We start from the raw sequence: 27704 nt of genomic DNA, 5'->3' as shown, positions 1-27704 counted from the left end.
ACGAATGTGTTCTCATCTCCTGCACTTTGTACTGAATCAAGACCTACATCTGAAATTTAAGATTAATAAGAGTCAACAGGTTTTCTGGATGCCCCAGGCTTACCAATGTCATGGGGCCTGGATGCATGTAAAATAAGCCTGGTCTGCATCATTGGACTTTGCCTGATGTGTATAAACAATGAAAATAAACGCCACCACAATTTCAAACAAACTGTAATGGCAAAATTTAGTGAAACTTTTAATGCAAATGGAAAACCAAAATGTGGAGGACACTCCAGTTTCTAAGGATGCCTATGTGCACACTCATACTTTATGCATTCACTAGCATTTTGCTTTCACATATTTTTTTAATGCAAATTGGAGTATAAAGAGATGCCCCATGTTAGAAATCTAGTTTCTGATCAAGGCCATGGCAAAGATGATAATCAGGTGCTTGTAATAATTACAAAGGTGACTCGCACTTTGTCATTTACAGCGAGTTAACTTTCCTATACTACAAGTTTAAGTTAGGAAAAGAGGAAAGAAACATGATTTAAAGAAAGCATTAACAGTAAGTCAGAGAGCATCACTATTTTGTGGGAGATGTGGATAATCTGGAGAAAAGAGCAGGACATTTTAAAGATCTCTAGTTGTGGCTTTATTGAAAAAGATAGATTTAAGAATGTGATTCATATGGTCACCCAGGGGGCATGGATCTGACTTACTGTGATTTGCTGCTATTATTTATTTAAGAGAGTCAAATGTCACAGCAAAATATTTCTGCTAAAATCTGTATTACTGAATTTTCCTTTCAGAGCTCAGCAAGGTGACAGCTGGAGAGGGGTGTCTGTGCATGTGTGGAAAAAAAAAAGAGGGAGAAGAAGTGGGGTGTTACTAAACACAAGATCACAGTACTCGAAACATCCTACTGAGATCAGAAGAATTGTGAAGCATACCGAGGTGGTACTCTAGCTATTCATTAACTGTCTGTATCAGCCGGCCTGGAGATTAGAGCTTAATGCAATGGTGAAGTAAGTGTCCATATCACAGTAGCCATGGAGGAATAGCGAGATGTAATGAAACTGAATAGCTAGCCATTGAAAGTTGAAAAATATATTGATTTTTCAGTGCTTGATCACCCAGGAGGCTTTATCAGGTATGAATACTTGGGAACCATCTGCTAACTCTGTAATGGTATTTTAGGATTTGTGACAGACACCAGCAAAAATAAAACTATGTGTTAAAAAATAACACAAAGTGAAACCTGCTTCTCTGTAATACATTCCCCTGCTCCACATCTGTTTTTCTCATTCCTGTCTTTTAATTGTTTTCAAATTAGCTATAGCTAATGAGTGAATACAAATTAAAATTAGTACACAGATTCAATTTCTTCCCACCTTTCATACCAAAAATAGCTCAGACATCTATAGCTGCATTTATTTCTACATCAGATAGCATTGCTTATACGGTAAAGATTTCTCAGCTCCCAAAAGGAAGTCAGCAGGACCCCGGTTATTGTATTTAGTTATTGAACCTTGTTGTCAAAATTTCTTAACATTCATTTGTGTAAGTCACAGAACAAAACCGAACAGGAACAGGCTTGGAGGCACAATATCTACATATTGTTTGATGTAAACAACACTCCTAGACATGACTGGCATTCTCCAAACAACAATCATTGTTATTGAAATGTGCCTCTATTCCCCTTGTTTTAATACCGAGAATGATTATGAAATCTCTTTGGGTACGATAAATCAGCTGAAAGATGTAATAACATGTTTCAGCTGTTGGAATGGATGTTTGATTACAGCTCTGAGGATTTTTTCCTCATCTTGTTTCTAGTTTAATTCTTAATCCATTCTGTGATTTTAAAAAAATATATTCCTCACATCAACAGCAAACACACATTCTTGTTTACGCATTCTTTAGCTGATCAGGAATGAAGTTGCATTTTAACAATGCATGGAAAATATTTTTCTATTACAGTTTTGGTTAAAATGGTAAGTTAAACTGTCATTTAAAATTATATTCAGTAAACATGTAACTTTAGCACCTATGTAAAAATAGAAAGAGAGGAAAAAAAAAGAGAGAGAGAAAAGGAGACTTCAATCAGACCATGTTTGATTTCCAGACACACACAAAAAAATCTGCCTCTCCTCCCCTGCCTCCCCTCATGGTTCTGCAAGCCTCTCTTCAAGTAAGTGGTAGCAGAATTAATTTGGCCCAAAATGGTCAAGTGTAAATGGAGGAAAATTATTTCCCCTTGATTTTACACTGTAGCGGCAATACACAAAAGATGAAGGAAGTCAGACCACACCACACAGCGGCAGCGAGAGCGAGACAGCTGGACAGAGGCTTTTGAAGGATCTGAGAATCTGTGTACAGCAAAGGCAGCTCAGCTTATCCAGCTCACTCTCCCAGAAAAGATTCTGGCAAATAATGCCTTTAGTTTAAGTGTATTTTGTGAAGGAGAAAAAGTGAAGAAAAAATAACTAAAGGAAACAAAAAGATTAGTATGTGGGTGGTTTCTTTCTCCAATCAACTTTCCTTCCCATCCCAAGGGGCGGCCCCTGTGCTGGTGAGTACACACACCGCTGCTGCTGCAAGCACGTTCCTTGATGTTCTCTCAAAGTCTGCAAGGCCAAAGAGGCAACTGCATTCAAGGCTAGTGGTGGGAAAATTCAGAGAAATTTGGGGCTTCCTGAGGTCTTTAGAACTGTTCAGTGATGTGTTGCCAACATTTCAACAAGAGGATCCTAAGAGAATTTCCCCTTTGGCCTGTGATAAACCCAGTGCCCCAACAGTGCATTTGCTTGCCAAGAGGCGGGGCGAGGGATGAGAAAACCATTCAAGCGTTTTCCTCTTTAAATGAAAACACCTTCTCATCATCGTAATAATGAAAAGAGGCCATCCTACTGGCAGTGCAACCCTACACCACCCATTTGAGTACAACTGTATATACTCCATCTCCCTGCAAGAAAGCAAATACGTATTTGTATTGGAGAAATCATAGTCTGGCTAGCAAGATGTCCACTCAGGAAGAAGGCGCACAAAGTCCCTACCATTTCTCCCAGGAGCCTGGAAGCACTCATGGTAACCTAGAAAACAGTCAGGCATAGCTATTAAAGGCAACTCAAAGGTAACACTCGCAGGAGCAGAACTCCTCAGGGCCTGATCCACAGTGTGCTACAATCAGACACATGCTGACAACCCAGCTCCCACCTACCCAGTGACAGAGGAAGGTTTCCTATTCCACTTTACTCCTTCATTTATTGCATAGCCTATCTCCAGTATTGCAAGAACTGGGCTCTTAAATTAGGACACAGTACTCGCTCTTCCCTAGAGCCACTAGCACAATGAAGAAAATATTTCTAATGTGCAATGGAATTATAGAATACCTTTAAAAAGGTATTCATCAGTTAATTCACTCCTCTCTTTCTGACCTTCGTTCAAGGGGAAAACTGCCAACTGCACAAAATGCTGCCAACTCCAAGAAGCTTAATTGTGCAGATTATGGTCTGTTTGTAACACAGATTATTAAAAGCACACTAGGACCTTTCACGTCCCCACGTTTTATTCAGTAATAAGTTCTGCATTAGATAAAGGAGATTTGTTTTGATCCCTTCTTTGCAGATGCAGAGTGTCCTACACCTTTTGTATTCCAGACTCAATCATCCGTGACCTCTTTGCATATGTGATGGAGCCACAATAGCCTGCTCCTTACTGTAACTCAGCAGTCCCCACTTTTGGGGGTGGAAGAAAGGCAGGAGGAGATTCACTTTGTGCTTTATATGGTATTCTTAAAAAAAAAAATTAAAAAATACACTTCCCTTATTCTATAAAGAGCAGAGTTTTCTGAGAAACCGTGGGACTGTGTGGCACAAAAGCCAAGCCTGGCCATTTTTGAAAGCAGAGCACATCATATTTTTAAAAGAATATAAAAGTAAAAAATGCCTTTTGAATTTCAGAGAATAAGGTGAAACAGAGTCATAAAGGAAAACTTATCCTAGAAATAAAGGAAGTGAAAAAATTTCCTCAGGTTCAAATGTTTTTCTCTCTTTTCCAGAGTACAAATTTAATGAAAGTAATCTCCTCACACCCCAAAAAAATTTAAGAAAAGTTAAAGTATTTACATACAACCTCTTCAGAAAAGCACAGAGATCACCTTCAGTTTCCACCTTCATTAGGTAACTTGAACTCAGATTTCTCTGTCCCAGAACTAAGGCCTGACCCACAGACAGACATCATCATGGGTGGGAAATTCCAGGCTTTTACTCTGCATCTTCGTTCTTCAGTTTCCTGCACCTAAACATTATCATAATTAAAAATCAAGGTGTTTTTCTTTTAATGCTATATGACATGTATTTTGTGAGGCTATTACATGCACTTCACTGCTCGCATAAGAGAAGGGAAGGTGAGAGGAGACACCAGAGCTACGGCCATTTATGTCAGCCAAGGATACAGGACTGGCTGTTAAAGAAGAGAGGGGAGTCACACCAAGCACGGCTTGTGCTCCCCACAGTGACCCTGCTGTGGGTGCTCTCCTTGTTTACTGTCTTATAAAGAACGTAGAAGGTAGCAATAGTTTTCTGTGTTGTTAATGTGCTTGATAAAATTGTTTTTCTTCCATAATCACTGCACAACACAAGAATAAAAGCAGAGAATAGACTTTTAATTTGAACACAGACTTGTAGCTGTATGCAAATTTCTTGCTGCTGTACTGTTGATGAGCAGGTGGATGTGGAACAAATTGAAGAAAGCCACAAACTAATTTCCTAAATGTGGGTGTTTTTTTTTCTCCAATGGTAAGGAAGTGATAAGTTTTAGATGAGAAAGAACATCTATCTGCAGCTCAATGAACTGAAAATTCAGAAAGAAGACTCCTACAGTCTTCAGAAGTACTGAAGAGTGACACAAAAGTACAAGTCTCTTCAAATTTTGTGATGAAACTAAATGGAGTCAGCAAATCAAGGGGATGACAAGGATGGAGGAAGACCAAGACACACCTGGACTACTGTGACAAATGAAATCAACAGCTTCTTGTCTTTATCAAAATAGTGCTGGTCCTGCGATACATAACGTAAGCTGTCATGCTACTTTTATTATACTTCAACAAAAATTGTGCATAACTGCAGCTCCCCACTTGTCCAGTTCTCGGTATCAGGTACTACCTGTCACATTGAGTGCAGTTGTTCTTCACTTAGTGAAAAATCAAGAGGGCAGCAGAAGTGATCAATTCTCTTCCCTCATTATACTTGAATACCTTTCTGCTACGAGACATGACTAAGATCACATTTGGCACACATTTAACAAAATTAACCCCTACAGATTTTATTCTCAACCACAAAGAATGCTATAGTCATCTGAAAGCCTACAACACTCTGTTCCTATAGAACAGGGACTGCCAACATCTACAAATTATCTCCAGTGGAAGAAGCTCAACACCATGCAGATGGGTGGATGAATTCTATAAGGTTATCTCATTTCTGGGGCTCTGTGAAGCAACTTCATAGGATTGTTTTAACACTTATGTTTTACTGCAGGCCTGTAAATGTAGCTTTTTTGTAGTAAAACAGGTTTACTGAATGCTCTTAGTGGCTGGGTAATTTTACAACAATGGAGCTGTGTAACCACATACCCTCAGTGTTAAATGCAGATGCAGTTTTGCAGAGAAATTCTCACCTTACTTCATTGTTGTAAATTTCAGTAGAACTTTATCTTTACTCTTTTGGTCAGCAGGTACCACTAGAGCAGACTGCTTTGCCCATCATGCTACTAATAGCTTCTTTATAGGATTTTCTTGCTTTTAGACTCCCCTGATAACCTGCAGAACATTTAAGGGAGGTCTGTGCTTAGTGCAGAAGGACACAGAGCACTGTTTTCTCCTCACTTCTGGCTGACAGGTTACTTCAAAATGCAAATACAATGGCTTCATTTGTTTTATTGGGTGGGTAACTGTTGTCTTAGAGTTACACCATTGTAATAGGAAAAAAAAAGGGCTATTACAAACATAAATTAAGAGGGTTGGATAGGTAAGTCCCATGAAAGCAAGGATGGAGTAATGTTGTCCTTCAAAGTAAGATGTTGTCTGTTAAACCATCTCTGGGTGTCAACAATACACAGACAAAGGTGTTTAGTGCCTGTCCCCTCTATGTTTAGCCTATCGGTAAACCAATTGAGTTTAGGTCTGTAAATGAATATTAAGTATCACCCCTGGCCAGAACCTTAAAGAGAAAGGAACATCCTCAAAGGGAAAAAGTACGCATGGCCTCTGCCACTGTTATGGGAACCCTTTCTGGTGAGGCAGAAAGCTTGTATTTGAAAGCACTGTCTCAAAGGGTACCATCGAGAGATATCAGAACTTCTAGGCAACGATTTATTTGCAATATTTGTGGAGAACAGAGCCCCAGTAAGTTCCTGAAGCTAAGCTTTGCTACATGTTTATTCCTCTCAACTCATACTGATGGTGATGGGATTACTAGCACAATGAGCTTCCACAGGGATGGTGAAAAAGATCATAATCATTACATACTAGGAAATCAAAATCAAGAATTTTAAGATAAAGTGCCTGGAATTCAAAATCACCATCTGCAATAGAGTATTTTTCCAAGTCTTCTTGTAAAGTATCACCATTTGGTAAGATACTTCAAACAGCATATTTCAAATGGAAGGAGTGAATGTTAATCCCTGCTGATAGCAGAACCGTAATTTTCACTGTGTAAGCGATACATCAGTAGCAAAAAGGGCTCCTAGAAGATAGACTTTCAATGTGCCTCCATGTTTCACATGTAAATAAACATTTTTTTCTTTAAAATGTTCAAGAGTGCTTATCTTGTTTTGTTGCGAAAATTCTGGGTTACTTGCCAGTTCTTGAAAGCAATCCACAATTACTCCTTGTTTATAAACAAGAATTTTAAGGATTCAGGCATAAGAATAAGTATTTCTTATGTGAAACTAGATGATCATAGGACTCCTACTCAGTCTGATAAAAACAAAAGACTGTCAGATATTGAAAAATACATTAAAACTTTAGTCTTATTTTCCTTATTCTCTCTAAATTAATCACTTGGGTCCCAGTTCAACAAAACAGATTCCACATCCTTATCTTTAAGGCTGTCTTTGCCTTATTGCTATGCAAAGTAGGTGTAAAATGCTACAAAATGCTACTGGTAATATTTTATAAGCACTTTGTAGTGGTATAAATAATGAGAACCCAAACAAAATAATTTTTTTTCCTCTCCTTCAGAAAGTTTTTGAGGTTCTTTACTTTTCCAGCCACAAATCTGGAACTGAAGCACTTTCAAAATCTTGCAAGCATTTGTAACTACAAATCAGAAGACTACTCGGTTTGATAATTTTCATCAAATATATCGTTTTAACGACCTTTGGACATTTCACTTCCACTTGACCTCTTAATTTTAAATGATTTCTAACTAGTTTCTGAACCTAAAAATGGAAGATTTTGTGCCAAAATATGCAAACGTATGCCTGACATTTTTGAGTAGTTGAAATCATTGAAGTAGAATAATTTGTAAAAAAAAAATCTACCCCACAAACAAAACAACTTAGATAAACCACAAGAGCTGAGGACACACACCAGGCCAACGATAACATCAGGAGATCACAAAGGGCAATTTTAACACTCAAGTTAGATTCATCAGGTGATTTGGAAATAAACATCCATTTGATGAATTATTGAAGAAACTGCCAGATCCACATCTTAAGCAGGACCACTGCCCGTGCTGCTCTGTCAAATAGCACAGAGACCTCCAGCTTTGGGTGCTCTTGCTATTGCCCACTGCTCTCTTGCTCTAGCTGTGCTCGACTGGTCGTCCCTAAGCACCTCCGCCAGGGGACCCACCAGGGGACTGGGAACTCTCTGCCCTCTCTCTCTCTCTCTCTGTGTGTTTGTCCCAGCAAAGCTACACCATGGAGCTACATCCACAGCTCCTGACTACAGGCACAAGAAGTCCCAAGAAGCTGGCCAGAAGCTGCCAGTGCAGCATTAGGCTCTCTCCAGCACTCCCACAGGAAGAATATCTGCAGAGATCTGGGAGGTATGGAGCTCCCCGAATGGATAGCAGGCTACCAAGAAGGTGCCCTTGAATCTGCCTCTGTGAGACTCCCCAAGGCCTGCTGTTCTGGCGCTGGGCAACAGCTCTCCAGGGGCTTGTCACCACTGGCAAGTCCCTATACTACGGAGAAAGAATTAAGAAGTAAATGTGTCTCTTTGATAATCCTCTGGTCATACAAGAACACTATGTAAATCCATTTAGGAAGGTGAGGAAGCTATGCTACAGCAATGCCACAATCAAGTGGTAGACAATCATGTAATAACCATGAACAAAACCAATGCAATATGATGCAGCTTCATCTTTCCCAAAAGTAAAATCAAACCATCCTGGTGATGGTGATATTTAAACTCTCTTTGCAGTTAAGACATAGCATTAAAACACTAGCAATCTAAAAACTACAAGATTTGGAAGTTATGTTATATTCCAATGTTTAGCACTTTCCCTCTTTGATTACTGGCAACACCATCAAAATCTTTCAGTGATTTGCTAACAAAAATAACCTTCTGAATAAAACAGACACTACTATGCATAAATACAAACTGTGAAACTAAGTAATGAGCTCCTTGCCATACAGGTCAGCTGTGTTAGGGTTATTATGAGACCTCAAAGTTTTTGCAGAAACAAGTGATATGAGAATTAACACCCTAAGCCTGTGTAAAACTTGGAGCAGTGTGTACAACAAATGTTCACCTACACTTGTAGATACTATATGATTAGGTTTTCTTCTTAGACGCAATGGGAGATATTCAGGAAAAAGAGATATTCAGTGGTATTTTCTACCACTGTTGACTGGGTTTGGCTGCATATTCTTCATTGTAATTCATAAAGAGAAACAAACTTCTGTTGGCCCATGAAGTCTTACACTGGTATTTCTTCCCCTTTTCTTCTATATTAAATTTACATCTATTTTGTCTTATAAAATGCATTTCCTATTTGTATGGATGAAGTCCATCTCCCCCAAATGTTTACATTACACAATCTGTGAACAAAGATTTGATTATCTAGAAGTTTTCAAGAAAATCCATGATGTGGCCCAAAAGTACACCAAAAAATTAGGTTTTATATTTTTCGCACCTACCTCTAATTTCACATTTCTGTTTTAATTTCTGGCTGGATTCCAATTAAAACCACTTGCCTACTACCTTTCAAGAAACTAGCTTTCTGATTAATAAAGAGCTGTTTCCCTGGTCTTGTTCATTGCAACCAAAGATTTCTTTGCTTTTGCATATAATTTCCTATATCTACAATTCAAATGGTTTTACCCTATGAGACTAATGTAGTTTTAGCCTCAGCATCCTCTGACAAAGAGGCCTGCTGTGTCCTATTGTGTCTAAATAATACGGACTTCGTTTAGATAAAAATGTAGAATATATTGTTGTCTCTTGTGGTATAATTAAAAAAAGCTACTTGTTTAATTAAAAAAATTCTCAGGATGAGGTATGTGTATTCTAAAAGCACTGGAAAATGGGGTTTGTTGTACGCATGCCCAGCGCCTCTTCCTCTTATCCTGGTAGGCATGGCTCAGCAGTTAGTCACACTCTGCAGGTACAATTTTAGCTCAGTCAGAAGGCAGAGTTGCAGTACCAGGTGCAATCTTCCTTTGGTAGCCCAGACAAGGATCATTTCTCTTCTTGGCCATGGCTATACCTCATTCAATAAGTGCAAGTTCTTATGAAAAAGATCGTGTTTCTAAAGATGACAGCACCTAACCTATCAATGGTGAGAGAATCTAGAGATACAAAAAGTCACTGCCCTCCACTACAGAGGCCTCAGCGGGTCAAAACAACAACCTCTTAACCTACCCCATCTACAGGTACCCAAGGTACTTCTCATTTCAATTAGCCAGGTCCATGCACAACCGAGAAAGTTGGAATGGTATTGCTATAATTATTTTATTCCTTTTCTTCCCATTTTCCTGTCTTCCCCACCCCTGGGTTCTTTAAAAAAAAGACTCCCAGGAGCTTCCATTCAAGTGGAGTGAAAACACTGTCAGTGGGAGATAACTTCTGCAGCACAGGTTGTTGTCACCAATGACCTATTCAACAGCAGCAGCACCAGCCTGGCTTTGTCTTCTGCTCCTCTAAACAAACTGATGCCAGACTTAGTCCTGCTGCAAAAATATTGAGAATTAAATAAAGTACAAAAGGATCAGGCAGCAGGGTTGAAACATTTGGTAGAAATAGGGGAGCTGGGCAATAAAAGGGGATGGAGACTGAATCAAAAGAGACTTACAATGGGATAGGGTACAAAAAGGGGTGTGCACTATCCCAAGGGTCAAAAATGACAAAACATTGCACTCCTGAAGCTGTCACCTTCTGCACATTAGGGAGAGATCTGGGAGTAAGAAGAAATCCAAAGCTAGCAACTCAATATATAGACAATGCACAAAGGAAAAAAAAAACATAAAGGGTGAAATTCCGTGGTGCATGCAACAAGCTGAGACCGCTGACCTCAATGAATCAAACAAAAGACATGTTCAGAGAAGCTATTGGAAAGAAAGAGAAGCAAAGTATAATATGGAAGAATGAGATTTTGGCTAAGATATTTCTCTGGGACTTGGGAGAGCTGGGTCCATTTCAAGACTCTGCCATATATTTCCTGTGGGACCAGAAGTGAAGCACTGAATCTCTCTGCAATCCAGTCCTCATCAGCGAATAAATACAGACGGTGAGGATATGACATGCACTTCATGTATGCACAGTAGTCAGCACCCCGGGGTCCCCTAAGCTCAGCTGTACTTCACTCGTGTAAAAGTAAAAAAGTTTGTTGAAACAGACAGATGTGAAAAATTCCGCATTTTCACTTTTTCTATTTTACAGGCACTTAAATGGATCACATTTACTCTTAAATAAGTTTTCAAAGCATTAAACTTCCAATCACACCTTTCTATCATTTTCTGTCTTTGAAGCACTAAATACAAATATTCAACTGGTGTCCAGTAAATACAGATATTTGAATTCAAGCCAGAAATTTTTCCCTTCTCTCTTTAACTGCATTTCCTATTTTACCTTCTGCTCTTGTGCCATATTCCAAAACCCCTTCTCTTCTGGAGAGGTTATAGGACATGAGAAAATATGAAAACATAAGGCCTGTGACTCTCCAAAAATGGGGAAAAAAAAATTTAAACATTAATGTTATTTGAGAAAAGTCATTTCCTCACTTTAAAGAGTTTTGGCACATTTTCAGTGGAAAGGGAGGGTTTTTTCATCCTTTCTTCTTTCATGCAATTTCGTTTAATTTAAATATATTTGCCTCCTTAAATTTTTGCAGAAAGAAAGAAGCCTAGAATAGTAAAGCAACTAAAGAAAGTAGAATTTCTCTGATTATTAAAGAACCTACACACATTTTAATAACTTATTTTTCCTTAAAAATATGAAATACAACCTTGGCCTCCCACACATAAATCATGAGAAAATGCATCCAATTAAACTCTGTTCTATGTGACCATCCTTAATAATAATAGTAATAATAATAACCACAGAGGCTTCTAGATCTCACAAGCAGACTCCTACACTGGTCATCAGAGTGACAACAGCCAGAGGCGAACACATCTTATCTACCTTCAGGTAATAAACTGCTTTCATCTGTCACGGCAGAAAATAAGGAAAGCAGGATCTTAGATCCAGGCATGTAGCACTGTTAAGTGTCTTGGACAGTATGAAAGATCATCCCGCATCCTTCAGACCTGTGTGTAGGTGGCGTGAAGATCGCTGCCCCATGGATGAGCTGCTTCTTGTCAGGTAGAGCTGCCTAAATGTGCCTAGAAAATGCCTGAGCTGCCTCATCATCAGCTGCTCGTAACCATGCTAGTTCCACAGAAATCAATTCCCAGATCTGTCCTCAGACTTTAAGTGCTGACCACCTGGCTGATAGTCTCACAAGTAATAAAATAATTCGAATGGGTCAAGTTGCCAACTCAGAAACCGTGAGGGTTTTTTTTGCTTCCTGCCACAGAGAGGAAAATTTCCAGTCTCCGTTCAGAATCTGCCATCATTATTAAATGCACACATGGATGGGCTTTTCGGCCGTGATATAAATGACTTAAAGCTGTGATTCAAATAGGTCTATAAAGTGCTCCTATGATGTTCCTCTCCCTTCTTTTTTTCCTTTTTTTTGAAACTGTCTCTGCTCCACTGTACTTTGTAGACATAAGCCCTTGAAAATCACCCTTCTTAAGGTGTAAACTCAGTGACTGTACATTATAGTTAAACATTTGATTTGTTATAGGCTAGAAAAATAGAGAACTTGAAACCTCTTCATGGTGTATGAAAGGTCACACAATTATAATAAAATCTTGCTCCAGCAGCTCCCGTCACAGACAAAATCAGTCTCAAATTTCCAGTGAACAATGAAGTCCCTACAGAGTTTCAACTTCCCCGGGAAATCAGGGTATCTCAGGCTGTGTTGACTTTAAGGATATGCTGAATGCCCATAGTAAAAAACACGTTACTCAACACAGTCACAGCTCTTGCAGAGTCCTATGATTGAAAATACAGTCATTTGGGGCATCACATTTTTCTGGTTTCAGAAACTTAGAGAGCAGCCAGCTCTACTCTGTTTGGGTGGGACACTACCAGCTTGAATGTCATTTCATAGCATTCCAGACATCAAAATAAAATAATAATAATACGGAACAAAAATCTACATCCTTATAATACAAACTAATCTTCCGGCTTCCCATCAAGCGAAACATATTGACAACTGACAATAGGCAGTTAATAGATTAATGAGCATAGCTCTTATCTGTCTGCATTATGAGTTTATCTGGTTGTAACAGGATGAACACAACACGGGCCTGTGCTCACAGGAGTGGTGTCCCAATAGAAATGAGATCATTGCAGCAAGATATGAATGCAGTATTTTGATTACCAGGTATCGCTCAATGGAACAGACCCCCCCTCCCGCCCACTTTATTCTATACATTTTTAAATTATTCAAGGGCAAAGAACAGAATATAATTTACTAGAGAGAGAATTAGAGGAAAAGGTTTTATGAAAGCTAGAGAGATTACGTTTTGATCCAGGGTTAAGAATACTGCTTCTGGCACAGAACCTGTCAAGATAGGTGATGGAACATAAAAAAAACCCTACTTTCCACCTAAAACTGAGCCTAAACTCAGTGATGTCTGCAGTGCTAAATAACAAAAATAACTTGAAAAATTCTTTGATAGCCTAAAAAAAATAATCAGACATACAAACTATTTTTTTCATGGGTCTAAATAAAAAGAAAAATGGGGCTGTGGTTTCTGATAGTGGCAAGCTCATTCACACTATGGATGGCTTTGTACAGAGGTGCGCTACAGGATATGGTATTTCACATGAAGCCTGCAGAAAGACAGTCTTTCAAATGACTGAGAAAGGAAGGCAAACAAGGTATGAATTCAGGGAGCCAGAGTACCATTACCTTAATCGTACCCTGACATTTCTCCCCAGCTCCCCGGTGGTGTGCTAGCAAGTGACATATCTCCCCATCTCTGTGGTTACACACTCCCTGTTTCCACAACAGGAGGAAGCCAGCTTTGCTTTTCTTGTGCCCAGAGACAAGTTCTGCCCCTTTTTGCTCACATGTGTAATCTGAATTTTCTCCATGGGGCTATTTGTACGGGTAAAGTGAATTTGCCCTTGATAGCATTATAAAGTTTCAAAATAAATATTGTGATGGTTTGTGGGTTGGCAAACACAATCTGCAATTTGCTATGTGAAAATTGTTGTTCTGCTCCAGAGTTACACAGGCTTTCATAATGACTAACGACATGAGACAAATGCGGCATGACAGTTGCATGTTGATCACACTATACAGTCTTGCTCACAGGCCATTTATTGGGTTCCTTTCAGAGCCCAGTGTAGCTAAACCAAAACCACCAGTGGAGTGAACTTTGGACTAGGCTTGATGTTATTCTGTTATAATATGCTATACAAGAACTGAGGGATCTATTCTGATTTGGACTAAGCCTCTATATGAAAATGGAACCACAATCCTGATAATGACAATGGTCTCTTGGGAATGCTGTTTTAGTGGTTCCAGGCGCTGCTGTCCCAGCTACTCATTACAAGGCACTCAGAGCAGAAGTGTCTCTGCCTTCCCACATCAGAGGTGCTGGGGGAACATTGCATGGGTCGTGGTCTGGTCACCAGTGGTTCATTCCAGCAGTGCAGCAGAGGAAAAGCTGCAGGTAGGAGAATTAAGCCACAGAAGCAAAAATCATCTGAGGACATCTCAAAGCTTCATAGCCCTCTCTACACCTCGTTCTCTGCTGTTTAAAAAAAAAAACGTTGTGTTAAAATTGTTGGAAGAGGCTCAAAGGCTACTTCTGCACGTGTATGACTGAATGACAAAAGGAGCTATACAAGAACAGAGAAATATGGCATTATTATATACTGCATTGAAAAGGGAATTCAGTTTGTGTCTCATTTTTAAGAGCTAATATACTTTTATCTGATCAAATGGTAAACAGCATTGGTAAATCAAATTTTGATGGCATATGTATTTGCAAACAAAACTTTATATTCAACCTTTTCTAAGATGATCCCATAAATCTGTGTTGATATCCTCTGTGGTCACATTCTTTAAGAACCTGGAAAATAGAACAGCCTCCCATGCACTGCTTTAAACCATGTACATGCACTTCTACATTTCCTAATTGAATTGGACCTTCTAGGAATGCAGTGAAAAGCAGCTTTGGAAAATCAGTGCAGAGAGGGACAGAATGTTTTCCAAATGCTGATTTTATTCTTTTCTCGGGTGTTCTGTTCCACAGGAAACTAAACTAAAACTTGCCCACTGAGAACTGCAATGTGTCATTTGAACACATCCCTCAGCAAGGCACTCTGCCTCAGGGATGATGTGTTCATGGATGCCTTGCAGAGCACTCTGCTACACTAAGCTGAAGCTCCTGGCTCCCCCGAGGGAAGAGTTACAGACAGCATGGCACAAAGACTCTGAGATATTACAGTTCTCCTTAATACATTCCTTCCTTGGGCACTGCCAGCCGTTGTTCAACTGGGTGCCTTAGGACTAATCTGGTATAACAGGCTTGTCACCTTCCTTCATTGCTCCTCTTCCCAGGATTTGAGGCACCAGTACACTGGAAGGCACCACAAAACCACCTGTACTACCTCCAGACCAAACCAAGCCATGAGTGTTTAATGCAGCTTGGCACATTTGCTCCTTATCTCCATGGTAAAAATAGAAGAGAAGTCCCAAGCATTCACCACTAGCATTTCTGGGAAAACTCTTCAGTTTCATGGATTGATCTGGGATCTATCTTCTGTGGTTTATTTGGAGAACTGCTGACAGGACTATCAAGCAATATCCCCTGACTGTTTTACTGGGGGATGCATCCCAAATTAGGGGATAGGAAACAAATTTGAGTAGAGCAGTGGTGACACTCCTTTCTTTGATACTATGAAATGCAGCATACCAAAGAGATCACCGTGTATTTTGGTGCTTATGGAGAATAACTGTAGCACTGAGGAGAGCAGCCTTTTGGTCACAGAAAACTACTTCAGTTCTTTAAACAGGCGACGTGCACTTGTTAAATTTTTCATATGGAAAATATAAAGTCTTCCTGAGCCTGTGTTTGAATGTGTGGACCGAAACCACCTCCATGGAGAATAAGGGGGAGAAAAACAATGACTGAGATCTGCCGTCACTGACTGGAGTAAAACTGCTAAGAGTCAACAGCTTCTCGGACATAAAATGGTGCCACTTCACTGAGCTCAGGGGAAGCAGCAATGTTTTATCTTAGCTAAGAATATCTCAACAGAACTGTTTCTCACTTGTAAATTATAATGAATATGTTAACATGCTTAAACATTTTCCTGTGAAGGAGTTGATGAAACCATGCTTAGATCCATGGGCACACTTACAGACCTTTATTTAGGACATAGGGAAAACCAAGGTCCTTCAAGAAATTGGCTACATGAAACAACAGCAGCCATTATCCAAACCAGAGAGACAACAAGGTCTTTTAAGCAGCAGTTAAACCAAGTGATTACCTTCGAAAGTGGCATTTTAACAATGAAGCACACAAGGACAAAGGATTTCAAACACACTCAAGCATGAACTGGGGGTGATAGTAGAATCCAAAAATAACAGACAAGAATGTAGGCTCAGGGATACTTTAGACCTGACAGCAAATAGACCAACCATTGTAGAATCTTTCCTGTCTTCAGGAAAGACAAGACCTTGCATGTTCTTTGAAAACAAACAGGTCTCCACCACAGGTAGAACCAAATTTGGTATTAATTCCTCCTTCCACTACCAATCTTTGCTGCTCCTCCCCAATCCGTAAACCCAATTAGAGATTCAGTAAAAAGGAGTACACAACGCAAAAGAATCAAAAGTCAGTCGCAGAGAGCTATGTGCACATTATCCTCTCTCACCATCAAAGCACAGCTCTGTTCTCCCAACCTTTTTGGCTCTCTGTTTCAGTCTGTAAAACAGAAATAATATTTCAGAGAGAGAGTCACAGACTGTGAGCCTACTCAGTGAACTCTGGAAGGAGCTCCCTTTCTGGCCTTGAGAATTTCTATGTCTGCAGTACCTCCCACATGGCAAGGGCTACCTACATAGGGAATTATCTGTTTTAGTTCTATGCACAGAAACCATTTGTGGAAAAACTGGTTTCAGATGTGTGACTGAAAAACCTCAACTAAAACAGAAAAGGTTTTAATACAAATATAAAACTCTTTGGGAATCTCAGCCTTTGTGTCGTGACATCAGCTGTGAATGTAAAACAGTATACAGATGTATTCTGTTGCAACAGCAACTATTTAAAGATTGAATACCTTTTCCTATCAGATCCCCCGTACAGATTTCTGAGACCCTAATGAAATACAAAGGATGTTTGCATATGCTTCATTAATTAGTTTGGCAAGGCCTTTGATACCAAAGTTGCGTATATTTTTACATAGGTTTGGGCAATTCTGCTCAAATATTTCATTATTCATATGTCTGCACTAATCGTGCTCTGTGTCATTTCACACACACACACACACACACACACACACACAAATTAACTGTGCTTGGAATTTGTCATTTTGCTGAGATTTCTAAAAATAACCTTCCAGAAAACTTCCATTGAACTTGACTAGAATGGGAGAGGTGGTGCATGCTCTTGGAGCTCCATCAAAGTCCTACAGTAATGCTGTGCTTGTAATCTTGCATCACATTTCACACTCAGCCTGTGATGAGCTGAATTTTCAGTAGAACTGACTGTGAATTTTCAGATGAAACACCCTCTCTTTGGAATATGCCAGCTTGTTCAAACAGAATGTTTTCATCTTTGACAACCTCCCAGTTCCACACAGACAGGGATGTCTTATAAAAGCACTTGTGGGGCTTATATATCAACATTCTTTGGTAAGGAGTTGATGGACTTCCTAGGTTGCCTGTGACATCTCGGGAACTGCTTTATCTCATTTTGAACAAAAATAGGCATAAGAAACACTCATTTTTCTGAAACAAATATTTCTGAATTTCCTTCCTCTCTCCAATTCCCTAGTTTTTGTCTCATCCCACACCCAAACATCCCAACAAAGTTCTTCCAGCAACACAGAAATGTTAAATACAACCTTCTCTAGCCTAGTTACTCAGAGGAGGCAAGTAACAGCACCGAGAGAAGTAATGCAGCTGCAGACTCTAGATTCTTCACGCAGATTTACCTGTCTGCCTAAGTACTTGTCTAGCTTGATAAGTTTTTTCCATGTAGGCCCAGCCTAGCTTTCACTTTTGGTTTTATTGCAGGAAAAAGCTATTCAATGCCAGTTACTTCTGGTTGGCAGTACTTAGCATCACCTAACAGTTCACAACATACTCTAGAACACTCAGAAGAAACAGACAGGAAAACCCATATAAATAACTATAATGCACTAAACTCCCAAAGTAAAGGGCGCATCATCATGGAGTGTCTGTCCTGCCTCTCCACAAAAGAGGACACGATATGCTGAAGAATTTTCCCACACTGAAGAAAAATAAAGAGGAACAGGGAATATTTTGGAAGGGAAGTGCAAAAGGTAAGAGGATTAGGGAACTGTTTTCCTTATTTTTGCATATTTATTTTCACCTTCTCACAAAGATAAATATACATTCATGTCCCTTTTTGTGGCATACCATTCCCTAGTAAATATTAAATACTCGTGATGAGTTTCTGCAATTAGGAGGAACTTGCTCATAGTTTACGTACTCCCTCTAAGATTAATACATCATTTCAGTCATGATAGAGGCAGGATCTGGACGTACAATATTCTGAGACAAACATGGTCTGCCTCATCAAATGCATTGCTCCTGCTGAAAACCAAGTACCCATTGGCCTCAATGCTGCCGACTGTGCACAGTGTGCAGCCATTAAATAAAGTCCCTAGCATTTTACTGAGCTTGGACAATCACACTGGACAACTTACTAGGATCAATGCGGGAGATGAGGATAAAGACCAAACAGCTCTGGAGATGTCCTAGAGAAGACTAGTAAACAACAGGCCTCCATAGAGAAAGGTCATAGAAAAATCAAATCACACTGAAATTTATCAAAGCTAAAAGCTGCTTACGAAAATGGCTCAAGGTGAACGATTAATTTCAAAGCAGGCCAAATTGAGGAAAAGAACCTTGATGCACACACCAATTTTGTTCCTTAAAGTCAAGAATTGCCTAATCAATACTAGTGCTGAAAGGAGATGGGCACTCTCAGGGGTACCATTACAAAGAATTACACTGGGTTTTAGCCACCTGGCTCCCAATTGCTTTAATAGATGTCACATGGTTAAAGCCAAGCCTAAAGCTTTAAAACCTTACCACTCAGTCTTCCAGAGCATCCACTGCTGTCAGGTGGCAAATGCGAAACAGCAGGAGGGACTGCAAGATTTAGTCCTGTATTGACCAGTACTAGAACATGCACAGGAATTTACACAGCTGTTACAAGTGTCACTTACTGGGTGAAGAAAGGCAAAGCAGGAGAGGGTAAAAGGGGTGAGTGAAAGTGAAAGACGCTATACATAACCCTTCTTCTGTTGATATGTTGATAGCAGTCTGCATCAGATACTCATTGCTGGGCTAATCCAATCAGCCCTCCTCTTCCATTAGCTAAAAATAAACTAGGACTTTTTAGGTAACACTCTGACTGCTCTCCCACTCCAAATTGTGCTCAAAATCTTAATGGAAAACCTTCCAGGGGTTTAAGGTTTTAAATCAAATAAAGAAGCAGACAAAAGGAGAAAAATCCAATCAGAGCAAAAATGGTTGGCTTATATAGCAACTGATTTTCTTTCCATTTTCACCAGCACTGAACTACACAGGAGCAATAACTGGAGAGACAGAAGGAAGCAGACAAAATAGGAGAAGAAGGAAGAGTTTCTTTTTGCACTCATATTATACATAATTTTACACAAGAAAAGGAGATATCCTGTCAAAGAGATCCAGGCTTGACTTGGTTCCTGGGCCTGCTAGTGGTCAGCTATGGGACAGTGAGCACTCTGCTCCCTTTCTCAGGCAGCTTCTACAGATCCAGAGCTGTCCAAGGATGGGAATGCCCTGGTGTACCTAGAGGAGAGCTATGGGAATTGGCCTTGCTAGCAGCCCACTCCTGGGAGGTCATCTTGGAGGGCTGGGGAGTCAGGCTTTCGTAGCACATATGACTGCCGCTTTTTAAAAGGAAGTGGGACACTGTCATGAACAACAAATCAACATGCTCCTAAGTGGGAGTGGGTGGGGAAAGGGAACAGAGAAACTAAGGATATACCAAGGAACTTAAAAAATCCTTGAACAAAACCTGAGCTTGCCACTTATGACAAGCGGGGAAAACAAAAAAAGGATAAAAGTATTTGTGTACTATATCTTCCTGCCAGCCATTTAGAAGACTGTACATCTAAAGTAATGGTTATAGACTGTTAGACTGTTTGCAAGAGAAGAAATGGAATGGAAAATGTTTCCCCAAATAATAGAAAATTGTTCCGAACATGCAAAAACTAGGAATATACATATATATGTATGTGTGTGTATATATATGTATGTTTGTATACATGTGAACCTGAACACATTTCACAGTATGGCCCCTTTCCATTGAACAGCACACTATATGTGCTTCAGAATTATACTTATTAAGAAAAAACACACACACCCCTAGAAAAAAAAATTTGAACATCCCGAGCCAAAGCAGAACTGTATACTGTAAGAAACTGAGAGTGCTGAGATTTCTATTGAAATGAGGGATAGAGGTGTGATAAGACCCTAGTGGGCAGAAGATGGTACTTGAATGTCTGATCCAGATCCTATTAATTTGACAAGCTTTGAACCTAACTATAAGTGTAGGCCTGGCTCATGAGCCACAGAGTATTTGCAAGTGCTACTGTTATTCTGGCTTTTGTAGTATCTCTCTTTGTAGGCATTAGAGGCAAACCACATCAGTTCCCCTTAGTTGAGCTGGATTGGCACTTTGGAAATCCTAGTGCACAGGAAAGGTTGAAATCCTCACATTTGAGAAGTAAGAGCAACATAAAACTCAGCTACTGGCTAAAAATGTCTCAAGAATAAATGAAGGTAGAAAAACTGCCAGAAAAAGGAGAAATAATGAGCGATAAAATGGAGAGGAAACTCAAATAGAAAAAAGGTACAGCAGGGAAGGGAGAATAGGAGAGAGTATGGGAAATGGTTGAGGGGAATTAAATTAATCAAAAATAAGGAAAAAAATCAAGGAAACAAACAATGAGAAATAGAGGAGGGCACTAGAACTAGCAAAAGGAAATCAAACAAGAGGCAAGAGGTATATTGGAGGCAACAGAAGGAAATAGTGAAGCAAGAAAAGGAAGGACAAAAGGTGTGAGGAGCTGAAAATGGCAAGACATTGGAGAGAAAATGGGGAAGAAAGGAAAAGGGCGGTAAAGAGAAGGAATTGTACAGGGGAAGGACCAGAAAGAGGAGAACAATCCTAGGGAGCCTGCTGTGGTGGGTCACAGAGGAGTTCACAAGCCAACTATTTCTTTTTGATTCTGTGTCATTGTCAGGCTTCAGACTGCAGCTGCAAATTGTTTGTCTGGCAGTTCTGGTAGGTTTGATTCAATAACTCCTATAAGAGGGCAGGCAGGATATCAATGCTGCTTTATTGCCTTTTTCTCTGCCTACAATAGCAATCCTCCAGTTATACAGTATTATGAAGTGCCATCACTAGGGGTTGTATCTCAGCATAGTCACATCTCATCTTCCTGGACTATAATAAGCTGGCAAGGGTAAAAGTCTGAAACTACACGAGCTTCGCAAAATTATTACCATTGAGGCCTATTTAGACTAGTGTCAGGGATGGGCACTGAGCAAAGAACAAACCTTTACTTCTGAAGTACCGCAGTGAGGGGTAGCTACATCCTGCAGGATCAGCTCCACCAAAACATACTTGGTAATCTGTCAAGTTTCTCTTCTGCTACCAGTGGACAAAGCATTAACACTCCAGAAAGCTGCAACCACTGCTGGGGAACAGAAAAATAACCCACGCAGTCCTGTCTGTTGGGCAACTTTTCATGCCTCTCTCCACATTCTTTGGATGTAAGCTCTCTAAAATAATCACACACTGACGTTTAACATAAAACTGGACTCACTGATGTGGGCTTACCATTTTTCCTCATGGAAGTTGGTTTCTTCAGGCTGTGGGGGTGTCCCTCACCAGGCTGACACAGAGAAATTTCCACAGCCTTGAGTGTCCATGATCTGTCAATAAAAGGGAGCTTTCAGTTACACAATGCTGTCAAATAGCACCTTTCATGAACACTAAATTCAAGTTAAAAATGTCACAGCAAAACAGGAAAATCATCACGAAGAAAACTGCCTGTGAGGCATTTTATTGGTGTGTCTTTTAAAAAAAGAAAAATTCCTGGCACGTTGTTTTACTTAAAGCCACACAATTCAGAACAGAACTTCTCATTCAGGCCTGGTCATTACAAATATTGGTAGCTGCTTAATAGAAAGAGACCCATTTTGTCTGCTTATACATTTTCTCACATATATATACATGCATATATAAATTCCTATTGTGTTGTAAAAAGTCATATGTGAATTTCTTAAAAGTTGTGTTTAGAAATCATTGTGAATTTACACTGCAGTTTATTCCATATTTTTTCATTCTTTTGAGCCACACTGTTCAACTTCCTACGTATTCTTAATAGCTTAAATTGTGATTGCTCCCTCGACATTTCAGCCTTTCATGATGGAGAGAATTCCTCTCATTTCACTCATCAAGGACCCATATAATAATGAAAATTCCCATAGGTCACTCTCTTGCATCTTATTTACCTAAACCCTTTAGCCTTCTCCCCCTCAATGAGTGTTCTTAAACCTGGAGCTGTCTAGGCTAAAGCAAAAATAAAATTTCTCTTGCAAGGTGACTGCAACAGAATCCATCTTGGATCAGTTCTACAGAAAATGTGACTATAGTCAGGTGATTGCAATTCTCTTACACCTCTATGCTGTTATAATATCCTATTAAATTTTCTTCTGTGCAGTTGTACACATAGAACTGCTGGGATTTTTCTCTAATAACCGCAAGTCTGTTTTTTTTTTTTTCTTTGGTATACTAGATAACATGAACTCTGCTGTGGTTCACTAACTCTGAACTTACTGTTACAGACACTAAAAGACCCAAACCCTCCTCGGCCTGGTAAGCATTGCTTCTTCTTACTGTTTACATAAACTTTACATTTGGCAGAATAATCAGTGTCTGTTATTTTACTTGTTATATCCTTTCAGAATAAAATTGATAGGCAAGATTCTGAGCCGCTGTAAGCTGGCATGTCCCTGGCATCACTTCACTGGTCCAACTTCACACATTACATATGCTCTCTGAAATAAACCTGGAGGGCAAGCCACCAATTTGAATGTTTCTGTTGTTATTTATGAGCAATAGCTGTTTCCTAAGTTGTGGCCCTACTTCATGATTTACACTTATGTAGAGGAAAGTCCTAACATAGCCTGCAGGCAGGCAGGAATGCTCATGCACTGTAGGAGAGGTGCAGTTCTGGGCATAAGTGAGGGGTAGATGAAGGTGTTGAAAAAACAGCACTGTTCTTCCAAGAAATCCACATTAGAGGAGCAAATCATAATATATAATTCTTAAAGAACAATTTTACATTGCATCTTATTCCAGGATCTCTCTTCTTTTGTGCAATCTGTCCATTCCATGGAAAACAAAATATTTCTGATCAGCGATACAGCACTAAGTAAAACAATTGCCATTCATGCACACATCCTTGAAGGTTGTGTGTCTTTAGGGGAGGAGACAACAGTTAGTTCACAGTAATTCAGTGCTGATGGGGCTGGGGATAATTTTCTGGCAACTAAGGATAGGATTGTGAACAAAAAATCATTTCAAATAACTATGAAGCAGTCAAAGGATAGCAACACCTTTCAGTCTCGAGAGACCTAGAATTGATTTGAACTGGTCTGCCACTTAAATGGAGAAAAGCTATTATCCCATCACTAATCTTTTGAGCCATTCAGTCCCACATGAACCAATTTTTTCTTCAACAAGCTACTTTACATATTTCACTTAGCCCACAATCTTTATGGGAGAAGCTTATCACATGATTTGTGTAAAAAGATAAGTACCTCTTCCCTTTGCATTTCTGTTTATTCTTGGGTTTACTGCTAACATGACAGAACTATCAAGTGTGTCCCTCTTCTTCTCTCCTTATGGGACCCTGCTTTTCTTGCTTCCATTCACAAAATAAGACAATTTCTTAGTAGTTTTGGGGAGAAGACACAGCCTAGAAGCATGTGTTCTAGAGATTTTTTTCCTAGATAAACATAAATTTATTGCCTTCAAATGTTGTAGCAGTCACCAGTACAATACTGATAACTTCTCAATAGCTCTGCAGCCGAAGAAGGGTCAAATACAGGATTTGCAGAGCAACAACTGAAACACAGCACTGCTAAAGTTCAAATTTGCAAAAGTAGCCTTCTTTTTTAGGTGAATTCATGGGCGCTGAAAGGTGGACAATATGCCCACAAGCATACAAAGAAGCTTTAATTAATAATTAAGAATGTATTTAAAATTTGGCCTTTATTTTCTGATACAGGACTTGCAAAAAATTAAGACATTGATATTGGAAAGCCATTTATGAAACGAGGGCTGCAAATGAGGCCACGGTGTCCCTGGTAGAGCAAAGCAGAGAGCCGGAGAGGCTGGAGCTGCAATTTAATGATGGGGCCACACCAGCCCAGCAGGAGTATCCTTTCTGGTAAGAAAGCAAACACACACTCATGCTCAAACTTCTCAACTTTTCTCACTGCTTTTCTGTAATTTAGAGCACTCAGAGGAGCCTGTTTTGACTACTCTGTCCTTCCTCTTCCTTAAGCATTTTCCCTGTAGTTTCTCCCGATACTGAATTTACTCAAACTCCTCCATCAGTCCTGGAATTAGAATACATGCCTTTGAAAAAACTGCACTTTCTTCATTTCAAGCAGTTAGTCCCCCTTCTGTTCCTCCTGCAGGTTACACTGCTGGAGCAAGACTACTTTGATACTGTTCCTCTGGCAGAAATTAGAATCAAATCAGCACCAGGCTGTTTATAAAAAGGGATGTTGGTATAATGACACTATCAATCCTTCCAAACATCGTAGCTATTTATTGAGTGATTAAAGTTGAGAAACTTACTCTAGTTTTAGTAGCCTATTTTCCCTTGGAACTTAAAAGGTTTTACCATCTCTAGTACAGCACTTCAACTGCTAATAATTTTTATTTTATTACATTATCATATTTTTTAGATTTATTTCTAGGTTTTGCATAAGATTCAAATTGTTACCCAGTTTATAAAATAAGATAAATTTATCTTGGTCAATAATCACATTAAGTTAATTATCTTGCCCTTTTGGCAGATAATTTTGTTTGTAATATATTGAAAATGCTTATTTTTTGGTTTTGTAACCACTCATTCTTGCAAATGTGGCTATTTTTTTCTGACAGAGGCAGGTCTACCTACCCTCTCACTATCAAGAGCTGTCATGTCTCCTCCCACTTTCCCCTCTCCATCAGTGGAAAATCAAAATTAAATGTGCCTGTTCTTGTTTGCAAGCAAGCTACCGTGGTCACCTGTATTCCTGACAGGCATAGCAGGGCTGACTCCTCCACTGGATGGGCCATGCTACAGTGTTGGGGACTTTTGGGGAGAGCTTACTCAGGCAGTCTCACATCATGATTAATGTAACACCTACCGGACCCCAGTGTTGGCAGTATGCACACTAACAGACACCGTGACAGCCTCTCACCTGGCCAATGTGCTGTGCTATGCACTCTTTGTACTCCTCACCAACTCCCTGCTTCTCTCTGTTAATGAAAATATTAACTGCTGATAGATGACTTGTTAAAGAATGCATTGAGGTCACTGGCTGATTCCTTTGCCTTTGCCCTCTCCATCAGCCCTTGGTATCCCTCTTACTGCTGCGCTGCCTCCTCTTGTTAAGTCCACATTTCTCCTTCCACCTCTGGAAAGTAGCAGACTGCTGATAAGGCTGTAGCCACTCAAGACAACTAATTCAGATTCAATTTAGTCAGATACTATGTATCTGCTAAAACCTCCAAATTATCAGACAGATTCTGCTTCTCAGATATCAGAAGAAATGCAGAAACTAACGCTAAAGTAAGAAAATCACACCTGTCCCGTGCTCACAAGGTCTCTGGGGAAGGTTATTCATTCAAGTTTCATCTTCAAATATCTGGATATCTCTTCTAAACAGCCTCAGGACCTTGGCCCTAGGATGTCTAAAAAATCACCTATGATTTCCATCATTAGCACTTTGATTAATGAAACGATTTATTATTTAAATGAAACTAGGTTTTGCAATTTATGGGAATTTACTTGAAAAGCACAAATTCACAATTAGATGAAACCTGTAAGAGGTTTTTTTTTTTGTGAAAAATACTTCAAATAGTGCTTGTTTAGGGGAAAAAAAAAAAAGCCAGCTTCCAGAGAGCTGAAGATTCAAGTTTCACTGAGAAAGCATGGATTTTCCTTTGTGTATATACTTCATTATTATAAATCAATAATTGATACTGATATGTTTTATGTCATATGTCAATGATCAGTTAAAATAAAATAGCTCCTCCTACTTTAAAACATAAGGGCATGTGCTGCTTAGTACTGATGGACATAATTCTATTACACAGTAAAATAAGTGGCATTCTGGTATAGAAAAAGGATAGCGATAACCAGAGTTTTGATTATGATAAATGAGGACTTCTCAATTATCCTAATATGCCAGCATATCAAACACTCATGACAGAAGTACCGACAGACACTGGGTAATATCCAAATGGTTTTGATGTTGAAATATGGAACTTTTTTTTGAGCGAAATTATTCACATTTCTCAACATCTAATGTAACCCAGGATCTTTACAAAAATCAATTCGCTCTCAGTACTTTTCCCCACTTCTTGCTGAAGGGCCCAGGAAGATACAGGGTGTGCCCCATCTTTTTTTTCTGCTTTAGTGCAGGCAGAGAAAAACAAGCAATTCAAAAGTAGAGAACACATAGGAAAAGTCCCAAAACAGAGGTAAACCATTTTTTCCTTAAAATATTTAACCTACATTTTAGTTTGGGATTAAAGTGAAGATAAGTTTACATATTTGTGTAATGTCTAATGAATCCTAAGAAATATACGCAGACAGAAATTCATCCATCTCTAGTGAGAAAACATCTACCTTTCTCCTTTCCCTTTGCTCAGAATCCAGGTGACATCAAACCCCTCTTGTGCCATCCCCACAGCCACACAGCCAGCAACGTGGAAAGAACACACACACAGCAGAAACAAAGTACAGGGAGGCAGCTAAAGCTCCCTGCAATGAGAATCGTTTTGGTTCTGTGGATTTCAGTGCAGTCATAGAGAAATTGCACCAACAATTTGTAGGAAATGCAATCCAGACAGGTTGGCAACAGAAGTTTGACTGCTTTGCATACTCCATACATCTGAACATTTTCTCTCTTGTAACGACATGGTGAAGAAGCTGATGATCATAAATATAGCGTGTATCACCCTGTCCTTTAACTCCCTCCTTATTGCTTTTGCAACATAATACATGCATCTCAAATAAATTAAACATGTGACATATAAAATCAGTTCATGTTTTCGGGGGGTTGTCAAAATCCTGGGAAACCAAAACCTTGGAAATCACTTGTCAAAACGTTCTGGGATGAAGTAGTTAAGCTGTCATCAACAGCTTAAACACTGTTTATTTGAATATGTAAAGCAACTTTTTGAGAAACCAAAAGTACAGGGTCTGTTGATCAGAGTTCTTTCTCCAAACATCTTAATTCTGCTTCCCTGATCTTCTGGGAAAGAAAACTTCGCATAAAGTGCAAGGCCGTGTACACCCACAGTAAAGTAAGTATACTGCTCTACTGACACAACTGATTGACAAAGTATGGCAATGGTACTACTATGGTACTACAGGATTATTACTCTGCAGTGCCCATTATTTAAAATGGACCTACTCTGTGCTTACCACGAAACAGCAAGTAGCATTTTGCAGTAACACAATAAATAACTCATGTCATCTCTGTACCTACACCTTTTGCAGCAACAGATACAGAGCCAATCTAAAAACAAATCTAAAAGTGCTATAATAATGTCGGAATGACATGCCTCTTAAGCTGTTTACAGCTGACAGACTAAGTGAA

General features: G+C 39.4%; 1 protein-coding gene across 9 annotated transcripts in view; it reads right to left on the bottom strand.

Moving 5' to 3' along the window:
• Nucleotides 1-27704, bottom strand: part of LMO1 (LIM domain only 1) — a 343783-nt gene that overhangs the window by 149074 nt on the left and 167005 nt on the right. For all 9 annotated transcript variants that reach the window (XM_054067496.1, XM_054067501.1, XM_054067495.1 and 6 more), the window contains one exon: nucleotides 21649-21743. In XM_054067496.1, coding sequence (XP_053923471.1) covers nucleotides 21649-21743 — 95 coding nt within the window. The remainder of the gene's footprint in view (nucleotides 1-21648; nucleotides 21744-27704) is intronic.

The sequence above is a fragment of the Cuculus canorus genome, chromosome 5, assembly GCF_017976375.1.
Source record: "Cuculus canorus isolate bCucCan1 chromosome 5, bCucCan1.pri, whole genome shotgun sequence".
Classification (NCBI taxonomy): Eukaryota; Metazoa; Chordata; class Aves; order Cuculiformes; family Cuculidae; genus Cuculus; species Cuculus canorus.
Note: the sequence above shows the minus strand (reverse complement) of the source record. Positions and strands in the feature narration are given on the sequence as shown.